Source organism: Rhinolophus sinicus, chromosome 4 (genome assembly GCF_057876585.1).
Source record: "Rhinolophus sinicus isolate RSI-liver-muscle chromosome 4, RSI-T2T, whole genome shotgun sequence".
In the NCBI taxonomy this organism is placed as follows: Eukaryota; Metazoa; Chordata; class Mammalia; order Chiroptera; family Rhinolophidae; genus Rhinolophus; species Rhinolophus sinicus.
This window is the reverse complement of record NC_142504.1, coordinates 48,908,279-48,926,278: the sequence shown is the minus strand read 5'-3', so window position 1 is coordinate 48,926,278 and position 18,000 is coordinate 48,908,279. Positions and strand designations below refer to the sequence as shown.

The 18,000-nt window shown below is 40.5% G+C and overlaps 1 protein-coding gene across 3 annotated transcripts in view; it reads left to right on the top strand.

Annotated features, from left to right (window-relative positions):
- Positions 1 to 254: 254 nt before the first annotated feature.
- Positions 255 to 18,000, top strand: part of PUS7 (pseudouridine synthase 7) — a 51,346-nt gene continuing 33,600 nt past the window's right edge. The window contains exons 1-6 of one of the 3 annotated variants that reach the window (XM_074340599.2): positions 362 to 495; positions 6,217 to 6,368; positions 8,514 to 8,946; positions 14,441 to 14,525; positions 14,657 to 14,758; positions 17,146 to 17,290. In XM_074340599.2, coding sequence (XP_074196700.2) covers positions 6,296 to 6,368; positions 8,514 to 8,946; positions 14,441 to 14,525; positions 14,657 to 14,758; positions 17,146 to 17,290 — 838 coding nt within the window. In that variant the 5' untranslated portion in view covers positions 362 to 495; positions 6,217 to 6,295. Of the gene's footprint in view, positions 496 to 6,216; positions 6,369 to 8,513; positions 8,947 to 14,440; positions 14,526 to 14,656; positions 14,759 to 17,145; positions 17,291 to 18,000 lie in introns of all 3 variants that reach the window. The other 2 variants (XM_019745387.3, XM_019745388.3) reach the window with 2 other exon arrangements.

Genomic DNA, 18,000 nt, shown 5'->3' with positions numbered 1-18,000 from the left:
TGCTTTAGAAGTCGTCTAAAAGACTCCTTGATGCTTGTAAATTCACTTTTTGCCCTCGCCAAAACCCAGACGCGACCGCCTGGCAGGTCCCGGAGTGAAAAAGGTGCCACCTAGAGCTCCCCACCGGGCAGCTGCGCAGGACAGGAGCGCAAGCGCAATGCTTCCTGACACGCCGCTCACTGCACTCCGCGCACAAAGTGGGCGGGGTTTCGCCTCTGGGCAGGGGGCGGGACCGGCGGCAGAGGGTGGGCTCCGCCCCGGGGGAGGGGTCGGCCGACAGCCGCGCGTCGGTGCGCCGCACGTGTGAGAGCCCGGCGGCTGGCGAGTCTGCTCAACGCTGCGGGCCCCAGGCCTGGACAGAGCTGCGTATGTTCGGCTGCCGTCGCAGCTGGTTCTTCCGAGTGACCCTCGCAGCCGCCTCCCTCCAGCGCCCGGAGCAGCGCCCCCGCCCCCTCGCCGCCCGGCCCGCGCCGCGCCCGCGCTCTCAGGCCCTTGGTAAGTGCGCAGCCTCCCGGCAGTTGCCCGGGCTCCGCCACCAGCCCTCGTCCTGGCCTGGCCCGAGCCCCGGCCCCCAGGTCCCGCCCGGAGGAGCAGTGAGAACTGGGAAGGCGTCCAGCAGTGGTCTGAGCCCACGGCGCGCCCGCGGAGCCTCCATTACTAATTGTACCCGCGGGAGCGCGGCTGCAGCCCGGCGGGTCCTGCGCTTCGGTAGTGCCAGCCCCGCCTCCCGCTCCTGGGGTGGGTGGTAACCGGGAGCCGCTACTGCCCTCCTCCCCGCGGCACTGTCAGGCAGAGGGTCCCATTCCCACTCCTCCCTTTCTTTGCCCCAGGCTCTCCCCTAAACAATTCTCTCTCCTGGAAGAGAAAACCAGCCTTTATCCCGAAGCCCTTTACAGTTCCCATGCGTCGCTGGGCCAGTCTAATGCAGGCTCCGACCCACGTGCTTCGTCCTCGTATTCATCCATCATTACTTATTGCAAGCCGGCTACGGGCCAGGCAGACACTCAGGGGACTGCTTGTTTTGTAGACCTTTCCCTGAGTAGGAGCGAACAGGTTGGGGACCAGGAGTGTTTTCTCGAGCCCTCTGCCGGCTCAGTGTTGAACGAGTGGATGGAGGAGGTGCTGCTGTGCGTGTTTAAACTCGTCCGCACGGAGTCCTTACCCGCAGCCTCGTACTGAGGTTAAAGGTACATCCTCATTGCCTAGCGCCTGCCAGGAAATAGGATTTGAAGTTTAGTTTTTCAAATGTTTGGTCCCGTTGTCAGACCACTTTTTTCATTCCGACAATATAGGATTGCTAAGGGTTTTTGTTTCAAATCACTAGTCATCTGTGACTCAGGCATGCCCCATTGGCCCGCGGTTGCTTTGACAATGGAGGGGTCTGTCAAATATCCAACTGTACACTCATACTGAAAAGGGGATGGATAGGCAGTGATTTTGTTCAGTCATTAAGCAAATAGCCAACAGTCTGTATTTATTAATTTAATAAACTCCTTTTGAACATAGTTTTGATAGAGGCTAGGGCCATACAGGTATTAATAAAACATAGCTTTTGCCCCGAGTAGATAAGAGAAATTACAATCCAGCTGGGCTTACTGTTGACTAAGTTTGCACCAGCCTCAGCTCCTTTACACGTGCTTTTTCTGCTGCCTGGAACTCTCCTCATGCACATCTTTTCCGTGTCTAGTTCTTCTTTCAAGTCTTTGCTTAAAAGGCACCTCCTTAGAGAGGTTTCACTAAAGAGCACCCCTCTTACTCATTCCCCTTACTCTACTTTATTTGTAGCTCTTATGCTTGCATGCTTTTTATTCTCCAATGTATCCTTAAATACCGTAGATGTAAGCTCAATGAGGGTGTGGAATTTTCCCTTTTTCCTCAGTGCCTAACACAGTGCCAGACACTTAAAAGGTGCTCAGTAAATACTTGTGGAATGAATGAATGTAATGAACTTAATGATTTTGCATATTAAAGTGTAGTGTGTGCTCTGCCCTGAGAATGTGCTTGTTATTGTGTGCTAGAGGGATTTCTGACAGTTTCCAGGGGGTGGAGGATAGAAGCATTTACAAAGGGGAAGTCATGGAGAGTTTTGAAATATAGATAAGATTAGAACTAATATAGCTCTTTTTTTTAGATGTTTATTTGCAGGAAATAATGGGACGGTCAATGTATTAAAATTTTGAAAATTCTAAATTTTTGTTGTGAGTGGAGAGGAAACTTATTGGTGAATCTAATATCTTAGTGAAAAAGATTTTAAATAGTGTTAAAATTGTAGTATTCCTAATCTCATCTGGCTCATTTAGAGTATAAGAGAAACAAAATCCATTATTTTAATATTCCCTCCAAAGAACTGTGCAGGACTTTAAGTTCATGGGTGAGTATCAGATTTCATTCTCTTCCCAGTCATAGAATCAAGGTTCTGGTGTATAGAGATTTTACTTAACATTTGAGATGCTGTCATTACTATCATGGATAGTGTATTTGTGCAGTGTAACATTTAAAAAATTTTTCTTTAAACATTAAAACAAAAAAGCTCACAAAGCTAGGCTCTTCACGCCGCCCCCCCCAGCCCTGTTTTGTTTTGTTTTCGTTTTAAGCCAGTCACTTTATTACTTTGACGTAGAATGCTTAAATATGTATATTTGGATTTTCCTGAATTTTCCTTAGGAAAAGTTTTGAATTTTCCATAGGGAAATCACATTGGGGCAGTCAGGGTTGTTTTATCTTTCTGATTGAATTTTTTTTGCCCTCTTTCAGCCTCACAGGATCCCCCCATCCCCTCTTCTCATTTAAAAGTTATATTGCATTTCAATCTTCCCTTTTATTTAGTTCCTGCTTATGAAAACGACACTAATTTGAATTCTGCCTCTCCTAGTTCAGAAGTTTGCACAGCTGTTCTAGTTAAGTATGTTCTCAGCTTCTAGGCCAACAGACAGAACTTAGCTCGCTCTCTCTCTATATATATATATGTATATATATGTGTATATATACATATATATATATATATATAGTGATTTATAATTACTGCTGCTATACATACATATACTTTAGTAATTAATGTCTGTGATAGGGCCATCAGCTAAAACGAATGAAAACTATAATTTCATTTGAATCACAAAAGATCAGTTAATAAGATTGTCTTTGCAATTAAATATAACAAGAAGAAGATCAGGCAAGTGTCCACAAGAATCAAGAAAAGGCTGCCAAAAAATACTATAAAGGGCTGTTTATTTGGTGCTGTTGGCAGTGCTTTGAGGGTCTCTTAAAATTAAATGGCATTTGAAGGGAAATACCATGTTTAATCATTAGCCCAGGGAACAAAACAAGCATAAGAAGCTTTGTTTTCCCCCAACTCAGCAATCCAGTTCTGTGTAAACCATCCATAATATTAATGACCAACAGTTGAATAGGAATAATTATTACAGACTTTTTATCACTTTTCAGCTTTTCAAAGAAATAAACTGAAGCTTAGAGAGGCTAAGGGACCTGCTTAGTAAATGGCAAAACCTAGATCCGGTTCCAAGTTACATTCCACAAACTGCCGTTCACCAAGTAAGAGTTGAAACCCATCGTTGATACTTCAGATCCATGGTCTGCTAATATTCTCATTCCATTCCAAGGATGTTAAGTATAACAGTGCTGTCCTAACCTTCTAGAATTTCATTCACAAAATCATTGATGTAGCCATAGCAGAGAGTGAGGCGTTGGGTTCATGCCCATATTCTGACACAGGTGACTGGTAGGTAGTTGGTGTTAACATTTCCTACCATTTAACAGAAGTGCGTTTGTGGTGGGAAATGATGAGATCGATTTAGGGCATGTTGAATTTGAGCATTTGATTTTGCCTTGTACTAGCTGTGTAAACTGAGGCAAGGTACTTTGTCTCTGGGCCTCAGTTTTTTAAGGCTAAGATGGGGATGATAACAACCCTACTGTGATAGGGTTCAAGCAAGACTTGAATGAGCTCACCACATGTGCTGTATCATTGTTTTTCTGTCTTTACGATTGCACCCCGAGTAAACCAGGGAGTTGGAGATGGAGGGGTCTGGGCTGGAAAACTTGGGAGTGAGAAGGGCACAAGACTGGAAAAGGAACCTAGAGAAGCCCAAATTTAAGTGGCAGACAGAGAGGAGGGGAAAAGAGCATCTCGAGGGCAGGAGATAAACAAGGGATAGGAGAGTTTCACGGGAGGAAAGCGGTGAACCATGTCCTGCTGGGTAAAGGTGTCAGGTAGGGCCAGGATTGAATGGCTGTGGTTTTGGCAGGGAAGCCAGTGCTGGCAGGGCGTTTGATTCACTGCGGTGTCTTGTGGCGATACCAGGAATAATGCCTGGCACAGGGGTGCATGGGAGTGTTTGTTGAGGGGATGAAGTGCAGTGCTGAGGAGTGAGTGAGTGTTAAAGTAAGTGTGGACTTCCCATAAGATTTTGCCATATTAACAGGAATGGTTACAATGTGAATATGCTGCAGAGAGGTGTGTCTTGTCAGAAGAGCCCTGTTCTTGTGAATGGCAGACAGGACTGGCAGGAGGCGGCCAGGCTGTGTGGACTGCTGTCAGGAGAGGGACTCCCTTGACTTAACAAGGTTTTCTCCCGCAGCTGCCAGGAGCACAGACGCAGACAGCAGGATAGGCACTTGGTTGATGTTTAACAAGGATCATGGAGCAAATGAACTAGTGAGCAAGAGTGTTGAGTCGTGGCTAAGAGTTGCTGAGGTTTGGGGCACTTGAAGTAAAGGTGCAAGAGGTGGTCACGTCTTGGGACTGGATATCTCACTATGTTTGAAAAACAGGTAATGGAAGAGAGGCAGCAGTAGAACTGAAAAGATTGGTCATTTGATCAGAGTAGAATAGTTTGTATATCATTTTTATACTTTGCACTTTTATTTTTTGTCATAAAAAAATCCAAACATACAAAGTAAAGAGAATGATGTGGTGACCTCCCTGTATTCCTGTCACCCAGTTTCATCAATTACCAACTCATGGCAAATCTTGTTTCAAATCTACACCCGCTCCACTTCCATTCACCACTGGTAAATTATTTTGAAGCAAATTCCAGACTTCCTATCTTTTCAACTATACGTAGCCGAGCTTGTATCTCTACAACATAAGGATTCTGTTTTTAAATGTAACCACAATAACATTATTTTACCTTAAAAAGTTGACAGTACTACCTAATGTCATCAGATATCCCCAGTGTTTCAATATTCCTGATTGTCTCATAAAAGCTTTTTTTTAACAGTTGGTTTGTTTAAATCAGAATCCACCCATTGCATTTCTTTGTAGGTTTCCCCCTTCCTCTTTTTTCCTTTGCTGTTTATTAGTTAAAGGAACTGTGTCTTTGCCATTGTGATTTCCAGTCAGGATTTTGCTGATTGCTTCCCATTGTGCTGTTTAACATCTATGCCTTCTAAACTAGTAGTTAGACGCAGAGTTTCGATCCATAAGAATACTTCATAAATAATAGCATGTGCTTTCAGGGGCACACAGTGTCTGGTTGTCTCTTTTTAGTGATGTTAGTGGCCACTGAGGGTCATTGTCCAGCTCCACTATTCCATTCGGGATTTGCTACTTAGTGTGTCTTTGATCTCTGTAGATGGGGAACCGCTTCAGCACCTATTTCAAGAATTCTGCAAAGTATCTATTGATACCAGTTACACCATGCTGGATTCTCTGGCATGTACAAAAGAAATATCCTCAAAGAATCTGCAGACTTCTTGAAGGAGGAAAGGGGACTAGCATTTATTTAGTTTCTACTGTGCTAGTCACTTGTGTTCGTCATCTCATTTAATCTTCACGACTGTCCTGTGAAGCACATATCATTCCTATTTTACACCTGAAGAACGGGGTTGGAGAAGTTAAGTAATTTACTTGGACCAGTTACACAGCTAGAAAATGGTGGGGGGAAAACACAGTGCTACATGGGTAACATAGAGAAGGGAAGTAAAATGGGAAGACATGGAGTCAATAGAGAGGAAGGCATAGGAGCAGGGCTTGTGGCCCTAAAGGACAAATGAGACCAGGGTAATCTGAGCTGGGTGTAGAGGACCTGCCGTTGGAGAGAGCGTGGGAGCTGTCAGACTGGGAATGCGCGCATGAAAGACCTGAGGCATTGGAAGCCTGCAGAAGATAAGGGTACGTGACACTGGGTGACGGACAGGACTGAGGTGCAAGGATGGAGCAGATTTTCTGCAGAGGAAATAACTGGTGTTTCCATTCAGGCTTCTGGCTGCTATCTGGTTGTTGAGAAGGAGCGCACTGGGGAGGAGGTAGAGCAGGAAGTCCCTGAGCCAAGCGCGGATGTGGCCGTTACTGCTCATGCTTCTCTCCCTGTGGGGCGCTCTGGCTGCTGGAAGGGTATCAGGAGCTCCTGGTAGGTCTTGCCATGCCAGCTGGAGACCTTGTATCATGTTGGGGAGCCATCGTGGGCTGTTGGGGAAGAGTATGTGTGACAGTGTAATGACTGGTTGTGTGACACATCCTCTCGGATGTCCCCCAGGTACCTGCAACACCATAGGATGATAAGTGGGCTTGTCTTCTCCCACCACCTTTTCCTCTTCCTGGGGTTCCCATGTCCTCTCAGATCCCCAAGGCAGAAAACCCAAGTCATCCTGGAGTATTTCTTTTCTTCCGTATTTGTCACCAAGTCTATCCCCACTACCTCCTAATTGTCCCTGAATCCACCCCTCCTTTCTGACACTTTGCCTCAGCCTTAGATCAGGTTGTACTGATCTCTTGCCTCAGTTACGCCTGTATCCTCGCATCTAGTCTTCCAGCCTAACCCCAGTTTCTCTTCAAAGGGTGCCAGGAAGTCTTTCTAACTTACGACTCTAGTGGTGGTTTGATTCTTCAGGACGTCATTCCCTCCATTCAGCCTCATGTGGCTTCCACCCACTCCCCAGCTTAACACTCTCCTGTATGTTATACCCTCCACGATTGTGATGAGTTTCTTGGGGTTCTTCCAGCTGTCCATGCTCTCCCATGCCTTGGCATAGTGGTACCCTCTTCCCCCAAACAGCTTCCTCCCCCTTTTCCATGACTTTATTCACCTCAAATCTTGGCTCGGGTGTTCATTTCTCATCTTCCGTTAGGAAAGGTGTCTTCTCTGACACGGGCCCCTCCGATGCCTTCTGAAGTATTCTGTGTGTTTCCATAGTCCCCAACCAAGTAAGCCCTTTTTTAAAAGAAAACAATTTTTCTTTAATTTTTCTGTCTTTTGAAGGAATTTGTTTTTACTACATTTTTCTATATCTTTTCTCCTGTTTTTTTGTAGCCATCATGATCCTATTTCCTTTCACTTTTTGCATGTCGTACTTGTCTTTTTCTCTACTTTTCTTTACGTTCTTGATTTTTGACACAATTTTAAAAACACAAGACCAAATATGGATTTTTAAAATTTAGTCCATCATTATTATTCTGCTGTACATGTTTCTGTAGGTAGATTTCTTGTTAACCAAGCCTTGGATAATTAGCATATTACTTTCCTGCTCATTTACGTTCTTTATGAATAGTTTAAGTTTGTTAGTATGTTAATTTTAGCATCTCCCTATATAATTAACATAGGAAAAACCTTTATTCTTATTTCACCAAGAGCATCAAATAAGATCAAATTAGACAGGCACTTGTGGTGTTAGATAAAAGCATTGATTTTGATTGCCACATGTCATCCCTCTCTATGCTCTGTACTGGAAAGTATGAGTGGCTTCTTAGGCTTTTCCTTAGTACGTTGTGTGCAGGCCAGTTAAATGATAATCTGTATTTTTTAAAATAGTGGCAAAATGCGCATAACATAACCATATTTCAGTGTACAGTTCAGTAGTGTGAAGTACATTCACATTGCTGTGTGACCGATATTCAGAACTCTTTCATCTTGCAAAATTGCAACTCCATACCCGTTAATCAACTCCACACTCTCCCTGCTTTCTTTTTTTTTTTTAATATGGTGTGGTATGCTTTCATGTCAGTAAATGTATTTACACACTTTTTATGTAATCCACTTCTCAGAAGGATAAAAATATACATGAAACCAAATCCAGATGATACATCCATGGTACTCAGTAAAAACATCAAGTCCCCCTGCTGTCCCCAGCCACCTATACCCTCTCCTAGAAATAACCACCTTTCCCAGTTTCTATTCACATGGTTTCTACATATTGTTCCGTTTATGTACCCAGCATTATTGTTCTTGAGTTTGGGATAATGTAAAAACACTGAGATGAGTATCCTTACTGCTAAAACTTTAACCACTTTCTTAATCATTATCTTACGATACTCCCTGAAAATAGTATTTCTGGGGCAAAGGGCGTACATGTTTTTAAGGCTTTTGATGCACGCTGTCCATGCAGAAGTGTTGTGCCATTTTTCTATGCCACCAAAGGTATACACCAACATCGGGAAGAATTATTTTATAAATGATTTTTAGACCCTAGGAACAAAGTTAACTGTGACTCCGTTGGCTAAAACCCACTTCTTTGTAAAAGTGATTGTCACCTCCCTACTCTCTCTTCCTTCCTAAAAGGTTCTCTTAAATGTTTTCTTGGAGCCTTAAAAATGGAGATAACAGAAATGACTGGTGTGTCACTGAAACGTGGGTCCCTTGCTGTTGAAGATAATGACAGTGTGGCCCCAGCAGAGGCGGCAAAAAGGCAGAAGGTCTCCGAGTGCTGTCTGACCAAAGGTCAAGATGGGCTAGAGAATGACTCTCCACCCAGCAGCGAAAACGTGCCTGGGCTGCCTGAAGCTGTACACACCAGAGAGGGTAAAAAGAATTCTGCTGCTCAGTTGGAAGTAGAGGAAGAGGAGGAGGAAGATGGCCTTTCAGAGGAGGGAGACGAGGAGGAGGAAGCTGAGAGTTTTGCAGCCATGATGAAGCATGGACTCACCGAACTTGATGTAGGCATCACCAAGTTTGTAAGTTCTCATCAAGGATTCTCAGGAATCTTAAAAGAAAGGTATGTCTAGTTTATGTACGAAGTTATTTTAGTTATAGTAGTTCATTTCTTTAAAAGAAATCAGCAATACAGTCTTCCATTTAGCTTTCTATCCCCAAGGGTTGATTACACAGATGGTCACAAAGGAAAAGGATGAAGGAGGGCTGCCTAAATGAGTAAATGGAACCATTTAAAGATAAAATGAGTAAATAAAAATAATTTTCCAGTGGCATGCATTGTTAATATGTGAATGGGTGCTGTTCATTTCTTTAGAGTAAATTCTTTTAAATGGTTTCAAGTTTTCTCCTGAATTAGCCTTAAAATCTTAAACTCACTCACTTGAATGTGCTGCGTCTACAGTAGGAAGGTAGTGGTCTTTGGAGCCGAATGGACCTGGGTGTGAATCCAGTGTGGCCGCTTCATAGTTACTTAACTACTCTGAGCCTCAGTGTCCTCATCTAGAAAATGGGTCGTAACACCACCTTGGGTTGTTGAAACAATTTTAAATAATGTGTGTAAAATACTTAGCATAAAAGTAAGCTTCAGGATGATTCATGGTGGACTTACTGGGTTCTGATTTCATTAACCATTTACTGTATTTTACGATTAGTATGGACTGTCTGTATAATCACAGGGTAACAATAATAAGCTTTGATTTATGCATTTCTCTGGAGGAATATTCTAGAAGCTCAGAGGGTCTTTTCTTATTTTTTCTTTATTTTTGTATTAAGGTAACATTGGTTAATAACATATACATTTCAGGTATACAACATTATAATTCAGTATCTGTATACTGAATTACATGCTCACCACCAAAAGTCTAGTTTCCATCCATTACCATATATTTGACCCCCTTTACCCAGTTTGCCCTCCCCCCCACCTCCGTTCCCCTCTGGTAACCACCATTCTATTCTTTTGTCTATACCTATGAGTTTGTTTTTGTTTTGTTAGTTCATTTGTTAACTTTTGTTTTATAGTCCACATATGAGTCAAACCATATGGTTTTTGTCCTTTTCTGTCTGACTTATTTCGCTTAGCATAATATCATCAAGATCCATCCATGTTGTCACAAATGGCAATATTTCATCTGTTTTTATGGCTGAGTAGTACTCCATTTTGTGTGTGTGAGTGTGTGTGTGTGTCTGTGTGTGTCTGTGTGTGTGTATCACATCTTTATGCATTCATCCATCGATGGTCATGTATGTTTCCATGACTTATCTATTGTAAATAATGCTGCTGTGAACAAAGGGGTACATATATCTCTTCACATTTGTGTTTTCTTATTCTTCAGATGAATACCCAGAAGAGGAATTGTTGGATTATATGGTAGTTATATTCTTAACTTTTTGAGGAACCGGCATACTGTTTTCCATAGTGGCTGCACCAGTTTACATCCTACCAACAGTGTGCTACCGTGTTTCCCTGAAAATAAGACCTAACTGGACCATCAGCTCTACGGCGTCTTTTGGAGCAAAAATTAATATAAAACTCGGTCTTATTTTACTATAATATAAGACCTGGTCTCATATATATAATATATATACTATAATATAAGACCGGGTCTTATATACTATAATATAATAAAAGACCGGGTCTTATATACTGTAATATAATATAAGACTGGGTCTTATATACTATAATATAGTATAAAACCGGGTCTTATATTAATTTTGGCTCCAAAAGATGCATTCGAGCTGATTGTCCTGCTAGGCCTTATTTTCAGGGAAACGTGATAGGGTTTCCTTTTCTCCACATCGTCGCCAGCACTTGTTATTTCCTTTTTTTTCTTTTTTAATTTTATGTTTTTTATTTTTTATTGAGGATGCAGCTCACAGTGACCCATGCGAGGATCGAACCGGCAACATTGGTGCTATCAGCACCACACTCTAACCAACTGAGCTAACCGCCACCCGCATTTCTTGTCTTTGTGATAATAGCCATTCTAACAGGTGTGAGATGATTTATCTCATTATGGGTTTGATTTGCATTTCCCTAATAGTGAAATTGAACATCTTTTCATATGCCTATTGGCCATATGTATGTCTTCCTTGGAAAAATGTCTATTCAGATCCTCTGCCCATTTTTTAATCAGGTTGTTTGATTTTTTTGTTATTGAGTTATATGAGTTCTTTATATATTTTGGATATTAACCCCTTATTGAAAATATCATTTGTAGATATCTCCTTCCATTTTGATGGTTGCCTTTTTGCTTTGTTGATGGTTTCCTTTGCTGTGCAGAAGCCTTTTAGTTTCATGTCCCATTTGTTTACTTTCAGTTTTGTTTCCCTTGCCTTTGGAGTCAAATTCACAAAAACACCACTGAGGCCAATGTCCAGAAGCTTAGTGCCTGTGTTTTCTTCTATGTATTTTATTGGTTTAGGTTTTATATTCCAGACTTTAATCCATTTCTAGTTAATTTTTTGTGTGGTATAAGATAGTGGTCTAGTTTAATCTCTTGCATATGGCTGTCCAGTTTTCCCAGCACCATTTATTAAAGAGACATTCCTTTCGCCATTGTATATTCTTGGCTCATTTGTGATAAGTTAGTTGCCTATATAAGTGTGGGTTTATTTCTGGGTTCTCAATTCTGTTCCGTTGGTCTTGTGTCTGTTTTTGGTCTTGTGTCTGCCAATACCATACTATTATGATTACGGTGGCGTTGTAGTATGTTTGAATCAGAGAGTCTGATAACCTCTGGCTTTGTTTTTTTTCCTCAGGATTGCTTTGGCTAGTCAGGGTTTTTGTGGTTCCACATAAATTTTAAGGGTTTTTTTTGTTGTATTTCTGTGAAAAAAATGCCATTGGGATTTTGATGGGGATTTCACTGAATCTATAGATTGCTTTAGGTAATATGGACATTTTAACAATGTTAATTCTTCCAATCCATGAGCACAGGGTATCTTTCTATTTCTTTGTTTCTTCTTCAATTTCTTCAACAGTGTCTTACAGTTTTCAGTGTACAAGTCTTTCACCTCCTTCTTTGACCTCCCTTGTTAAGTTTATTCCTAGGTATTTTAGTCTTTCTTTATTTTGTAAATGGGGTTGTTTTCTTCATTTCTCTTTCTGGTAGTTTGTTGTTAGTGTATAGAAGCACAACATATTTTTGTATATTGACTTTGTAAACAAATACGTACTGTATTTGTTTATTATTTCTAACAGTTTTTGGTGAAGTCTTTAGGGTTTTCTATATATAAAATATGTCATCCGCAAATAGTGACAGTTTTATTTCTTCCTTTCCAATTCAGATGCGTTTTATTTCTTTTTCGTGCCTAATTGCTCGGCTAGGACTTCCAGTACTACACTGAATAAAAGTGGCAAGAGTGAACATCCTTGTCTTGTTCCTGATTTTAGAGGAAAAGCTTTCAGTTTTTCACTGTTGCATATGATGGTACCTGTGGGTTTGTCATAGATGGCCTTTATTATGTTGAGGTACTTTCCTTCTATATCCATTTTATTGAGACTTTTTTTCATAAATGGATGTTGTATCTTGCCAAACGCTTTTTCTGTATCTGAGATGATCACCTGATTTTTATCCTTCATTTTGTTAATGTGGTATATCATCTTTATTGATTTGCAGATGTTGGACCATCCTTGCATCAGAATAAATCCTATTTCTTTGTGATGTATGATCCTTTTGATGTATAGTATTTGACTTGCTAGTATTTTGTTGAGGATTTTTACATCTATATGGTCATCAGAGATACTGGCCTGTAGTTTTCTTTTGTGTGTGTGTTCTTGCCTGGGTTTGGTATCAGGGTAATGCTGGGCTTATAAAATGAGTTAGGAAGTATTCCCTCCTCTTGTGATCATTTGGTTGAGATCACTAGTAAAGCTATCTGGTTCTGGACTTTTGTTTAATCGGAGGGTTTTGATTGCTGATTCGGTTTCCTTACTAGTGATCAGTTTATTCAGGTTTTCTGTTTCTTCATGATTCAGTCTAAGAAGGTTGTATGATTCTAAGAATTTGTCCATTTCTTCTAGGTTGTCCAAATTGGTGGCACATAGCCTTTTATGTATTCTTGTATGATCCTTTGTAGTTCTGTGGCATTCCTTGTAATTTTTCCACGTGCATTTCTGATTTTATTTACTTGAGTCTTCTCTTTTTTACTTAGTGAATCTAGCTAAAGATTGGTCAGTTTTGTTTATCTTTTCCAAGAACCAGCTCTCCATTGCATTGGTCTTTTTCTATTGTCTTTTTAGTCTCCATTTCATTTATTTCCATTCTAATTTTTATTATTTCCTTCCTTCTGACTTTGGGGTTTACTTGTTCTTCTTTTTCTAGTTCATTCAAGTATAATGTTAGGTGTTTATTCGAGATTTTTCTTGTTTCTTGAGATAGGCCTGTACTGCTATAAACTTTTCTCTTAATACCACTTTTGATGCATCACAAAGATTTTTGGAATGTCATTTTTCATTTGTCTCTATGTATATTTTGATTTCTTCTTTTATGTCTTCATTGGCCCAATAGTTATTTGGTAGCATATTATTTATTTAATCTCCATATAGTTGTTATTTTTTCCAGCTTTCTTCTTGTAATTGATTTCTATACAGCTGTGGTCAGAAAAGATGTTTGACATGATTTTAGTCTTCTTTAATTTATTGAGGTTTTGGTGTCCCAACATATGGTCTGTCCTTGAGTATATTTCCTGTGCACTTGAGAAGAATGTATATTCTGGTTTGGGGATGAAAAGTTCTGTAAATATTAAGTCCATCTGGTCCCGTGTGTCTTTTCTTTTTTTTTTAATTGGGGAAGGGGAACAGGACTTTATTGGGAAACAGTGTGTACTTCCAGAATGTTCTTCCAAGTCAAGTTGTTGTCCTTTCAATCTTAGTTGTGGAGGGTGCCGTTCAGCTTCAAGTTGTTGTCCTTTCAGTCTTAGTTGTGGAGGGTGCAGCTCAGCTCCAGGTCCATTTGCTGTTTTCTAGTTGCAGGGGGCACAGCCCACCATCCCTTGCGGTAGTCGAACAGGCAACCTTGTGGTTGAGAGGGCATGCTCCAACCAACTGACCCATCCGGGAGCTCAGCGGCAGCTCAGCTCAAGATGCCGTGTTCAATCATAGTTGCAGGGGGCTCTGCCCACCATCCCTGTGGGAGTTGAGGAATCGAACTGGCAACCTTGTGGTTGAGAGCCCACTGGCCCATGTGGGAATCGAACCGGCAGCCTTCGGAGTTAGGAGCATGGAGCTCTAACTGCCTGAGCCACCGGGCCGGCCCCCAATATATCTTTTAAGGCTAGTGTTTCCTTGTTGACTTTCCGACTGGATGATCTATCCATTGGTGTAAGTGGGGTGTTAGTCTCGGAAGACATTTTACATACATTCTGATACAAAGCCAGGGTGTGGCTCAGAATTCATTGAGAAACAAGAAACAATAACTCTAAAGACTTTGCACTGAAACTTTTTTTAAGAATCCTTTGTTTTGCACAATAGTAAGGCTTACTATTGATAAAGTTTTTCCTAAAATGCAGGAAACAAAATGGTAATGCTCTGAAAGTTTGTGTTTTCTTTTCATCAGATACTCTGACTTCGTTGTTCATGAAATAGGAAAAGATGGACGGATCAGCCATTTGGATGACTTGTCCGTCCCAGTGGATGACGAGGTAGGAGCCAACACTCCAGCAAAAGTCACCTTCTGTATAAAAATCACATTTCCTAGAGATCATAGAAATATAGAGGTTTAATAGCCTTGAATTCTGTGTGTGATTCACTGGGAGTTCTTATTATTTTAAAGGATCCTTCAGAAGATGTATTTACAGTTTTGACAGATGAAGAAAAGCAGCGTTTAGAAGAGCTCCAGCTTTTTAAAAATAAGGAAACCAGTGTTGCCATTGAGGTAAATAGTACGAAAATACATGAAAAGGTTTTAGTATAGCATTTTGATTGCTTCTTTTTGGGTGGATGTTCATAAGTGTCTATTGGGAAAATTACAGCAGTTAATGAAAGGGTGATGTCCTATTTGATCTAAAATGCCATTACACTAATAAATGTTTTTATAAGTGACAGATAACCAGTATCCAGATAAACTGTGGCCAAAAAAAGTTATGTTTTTATTTTTAAAATGTTTCCTATGACCACAAATCAACAAAGAAATTTGTTGTGTGAACCTCATGGTGACCGTTGTATCATACAATGTGTCCTGGAAAAGGGCTCCGCAGCCTGACTGTCAGACGTGTGGCCCTGATGGCAGGCCCTGGCCCTGGCTCCAACTCTCACAGCCTCTTGGTCTCCAATGGGGCTCTGGGAGGGAAAGGAATGGGGGGAAGGAAGTAAGGGAATGTTTCTTTGCTCAACCTAAGTCTACTTCTAGTCAAGGAAAGGCGAACTCACTACTAAATAGAATCATAAGTGCCTTTTCTACAGCTTTTTGTTATGAAAATTTTATTCTCCATTAATGCTGTCCAGTGGAATTATAATGTGAGCCATGTTTCTAATTTTAAATCTTCTAAAAATTTGAAAGTAAAAAGAAACAAGTGAAACTAATTTTAATATATTTTCTTTATTCTAATCCATTCAAAATATTTCAGTATGTAATCAGTATTTTAAAAATTACTTAGGAGATGTTCTACATTCTATTTTTGCTACTAAGTCCTTAAATCCTTTGTTAAACTGGTAGCACATCTCAGTTTAGACGAGCCACATCGCAAGTGCTCAGTTGCCCATGTGGCCAGTGGCTACTGCATGGGACAGAGCAGCTCTGGGCGATATCTGTGCAAGGTGATGTGTTACAAGATTTTGAGACTGTTGTGGGAGATTTGTAGAATTTTATGTTAAATTCATTTTGTAGCATATTTTAACAACCTACTGGATTTGGGGGGTATCGGAAATTCCCCGTTCCATCACCCCTGTTAAAGTAACAATTTAACTTTTCAGAAATAATCTGCCTCCAATTCTCCTCTCCTTCTGTTTCCCCCACCAAAACTTCCCCAAAGTATGTAATACCACAACAACTTTAGGGATCTCCAATTACTGAATTTCCTCATAGACAAAATCTTCAGCAATGTCAAGGAGAAAATTCCTAAGAATTGGTTTTGAGAGTAGTCCAGAAGGATGGACCAGGTTTCCCTTGCTTGTACAATGCAGTGGTATGTTTCAGCCCCATAATACTCATTTTTCTACCTAGGTGGCAAGATTTATTATCATCTTGCAAACTATAGTTATGCCATGTACTGAAAATGTTTACCTTTAAAGGGCGTAAACCATGGACAAGTGTCCTCATCTGTAAAATGAGGACAGACTTTTTGAATTTTTGAGATCCAAATAAGTATTCACCCATACAGTGTACAAACCATGATTCCAGCTCAGTGCTTTCAGTAAATTCTAGATCTAGACTCACTTTTTATATGAAAATGTCACTTGTCTATAATTGTGACGTAGTTTGTTTTCTTTTACGTTTTTCCTTTTGCTAAAATATTAAGTTTAGCTAGTAGTGGTTGCAGTATATCTCTGTTTTTTAGGTTGCAGTCCATTAATAGGTTATGAAATCAATTTAGTGGATTTTAAGCAACATGTTTTAATGTAGTAAAATAAAATAGAAAATAACAGTACATTGCACATAGTAAGGGTAAGTATTCTTTTGTAAATTTTTTTGGATTTTTAGTAAGATATGTGTGTGTGTGTGTGTGTGTGTGTGTGTGTGTGTGTGTGTGTACACATATATACATATATACAACACATATGTATTTCTGGCTATTGAATCCGGATATGAAATGATTTCTTAGTGTGAGACACATTCAAAAATTGAAAAACAGTCATGTAATTAGTAAGTTTACATTTTCTTGATGTTAGTTTTTTTAAATTGTGAACAGATGTGCTAGAACATCATTATAAAATATTTTAGTATAGAATAGAATTCATCAAGAGGTAGTTGGAGATTGGACTACTCGAGGGAGTTGAGTTTCCGATGTCTCAAAGACCCAGACTGCCTGCATTTCCTTCTGTGAGCCCTGAAGTATTAGTCCAGCAGCATCCCCGAGAGGGGGGCGTTGTGAAGTTCCTGGGCCTGGGCCTGGGCCTGGGCCTGGCCGATAGACATACCCTGCAAACAGGCAAGTCTTAGGGTTTGCGCATTGTGAAGCTCTGAAAGATTTCTAAAATCGTACCCATCTGCTTGTGTTATTTCACATAGTTAATAAGATGAGTAGTGTTTTTACTCATTCATTAGTATGATTTCCCTGTTTAATGTTTGTTAAATTAGTAGTACATTATCTATGTTTTCAATAGGTTGCTGAGGACACCAAAGAGAAAAGAACCGTCATCCATCAAGCGATTAAATCTCTATATCCAGGATTAGAGACAAAAACAGAGGACAGAGAAGGAAAGAAATATATTGTAGCCTACCATGCTGCTGGACAAAAGGCTCTGGCAAGTAAGTGTGTGAGTGACCTGGCATTTATTTCTCGGTTGGGAGGTCGTGAGAAACAGGTCCCACTACTCCTTCTCCTTGCCTGTTCATATTCAAGGGCTACTTTGCTATTGTTCAGAGAAGGATATTGATCATATGTCCTTCAAAGAAGGTGAATAATATTTCAGATGCCAGAGCAATCCTATAGACTGCCTGAGAGGGGGCATCAGGTCTTGTGTGAGTAAAGATTAACTGTAATTATACTGGTGCCTGAGACAGCGCCTTAGGAATTTGATATGTCCCCTGAAGAGCAGAGTGGGCTAAGTGGCAATTCAAGAAGAAAATGCTAGAGTATTGCTCAGTCTTTCTTCTTAATGGCAGAGAGAAAGCTTTCAGGTGAACAGAAAACGCTCGTCACCTGTCCCAGCAGCATGTTTTCTGCAAAGTCCCGAAATTGAAAGAGCTGCTGCTTTCCAACTGTAAATATCTTCTTCACTCACACATAAAAAACATGGACTATATAGAAAAACACCCTTTTGTCCAAGCCTGTCTTTGTTTGTGTATCATTCATTTGAAATGAGTGTGTTGTCGGTGAATCTCTTTGATATTTATGTTCTGATACGTTTTCTACAGCCATGAAAATTTCTATTTGCATATAACCTTAAAGAATATTAATTTTTCTTCTTTTACCTGTCAAATTAGCAGATAAAATTTTAATGAAATGACAGTTGGGA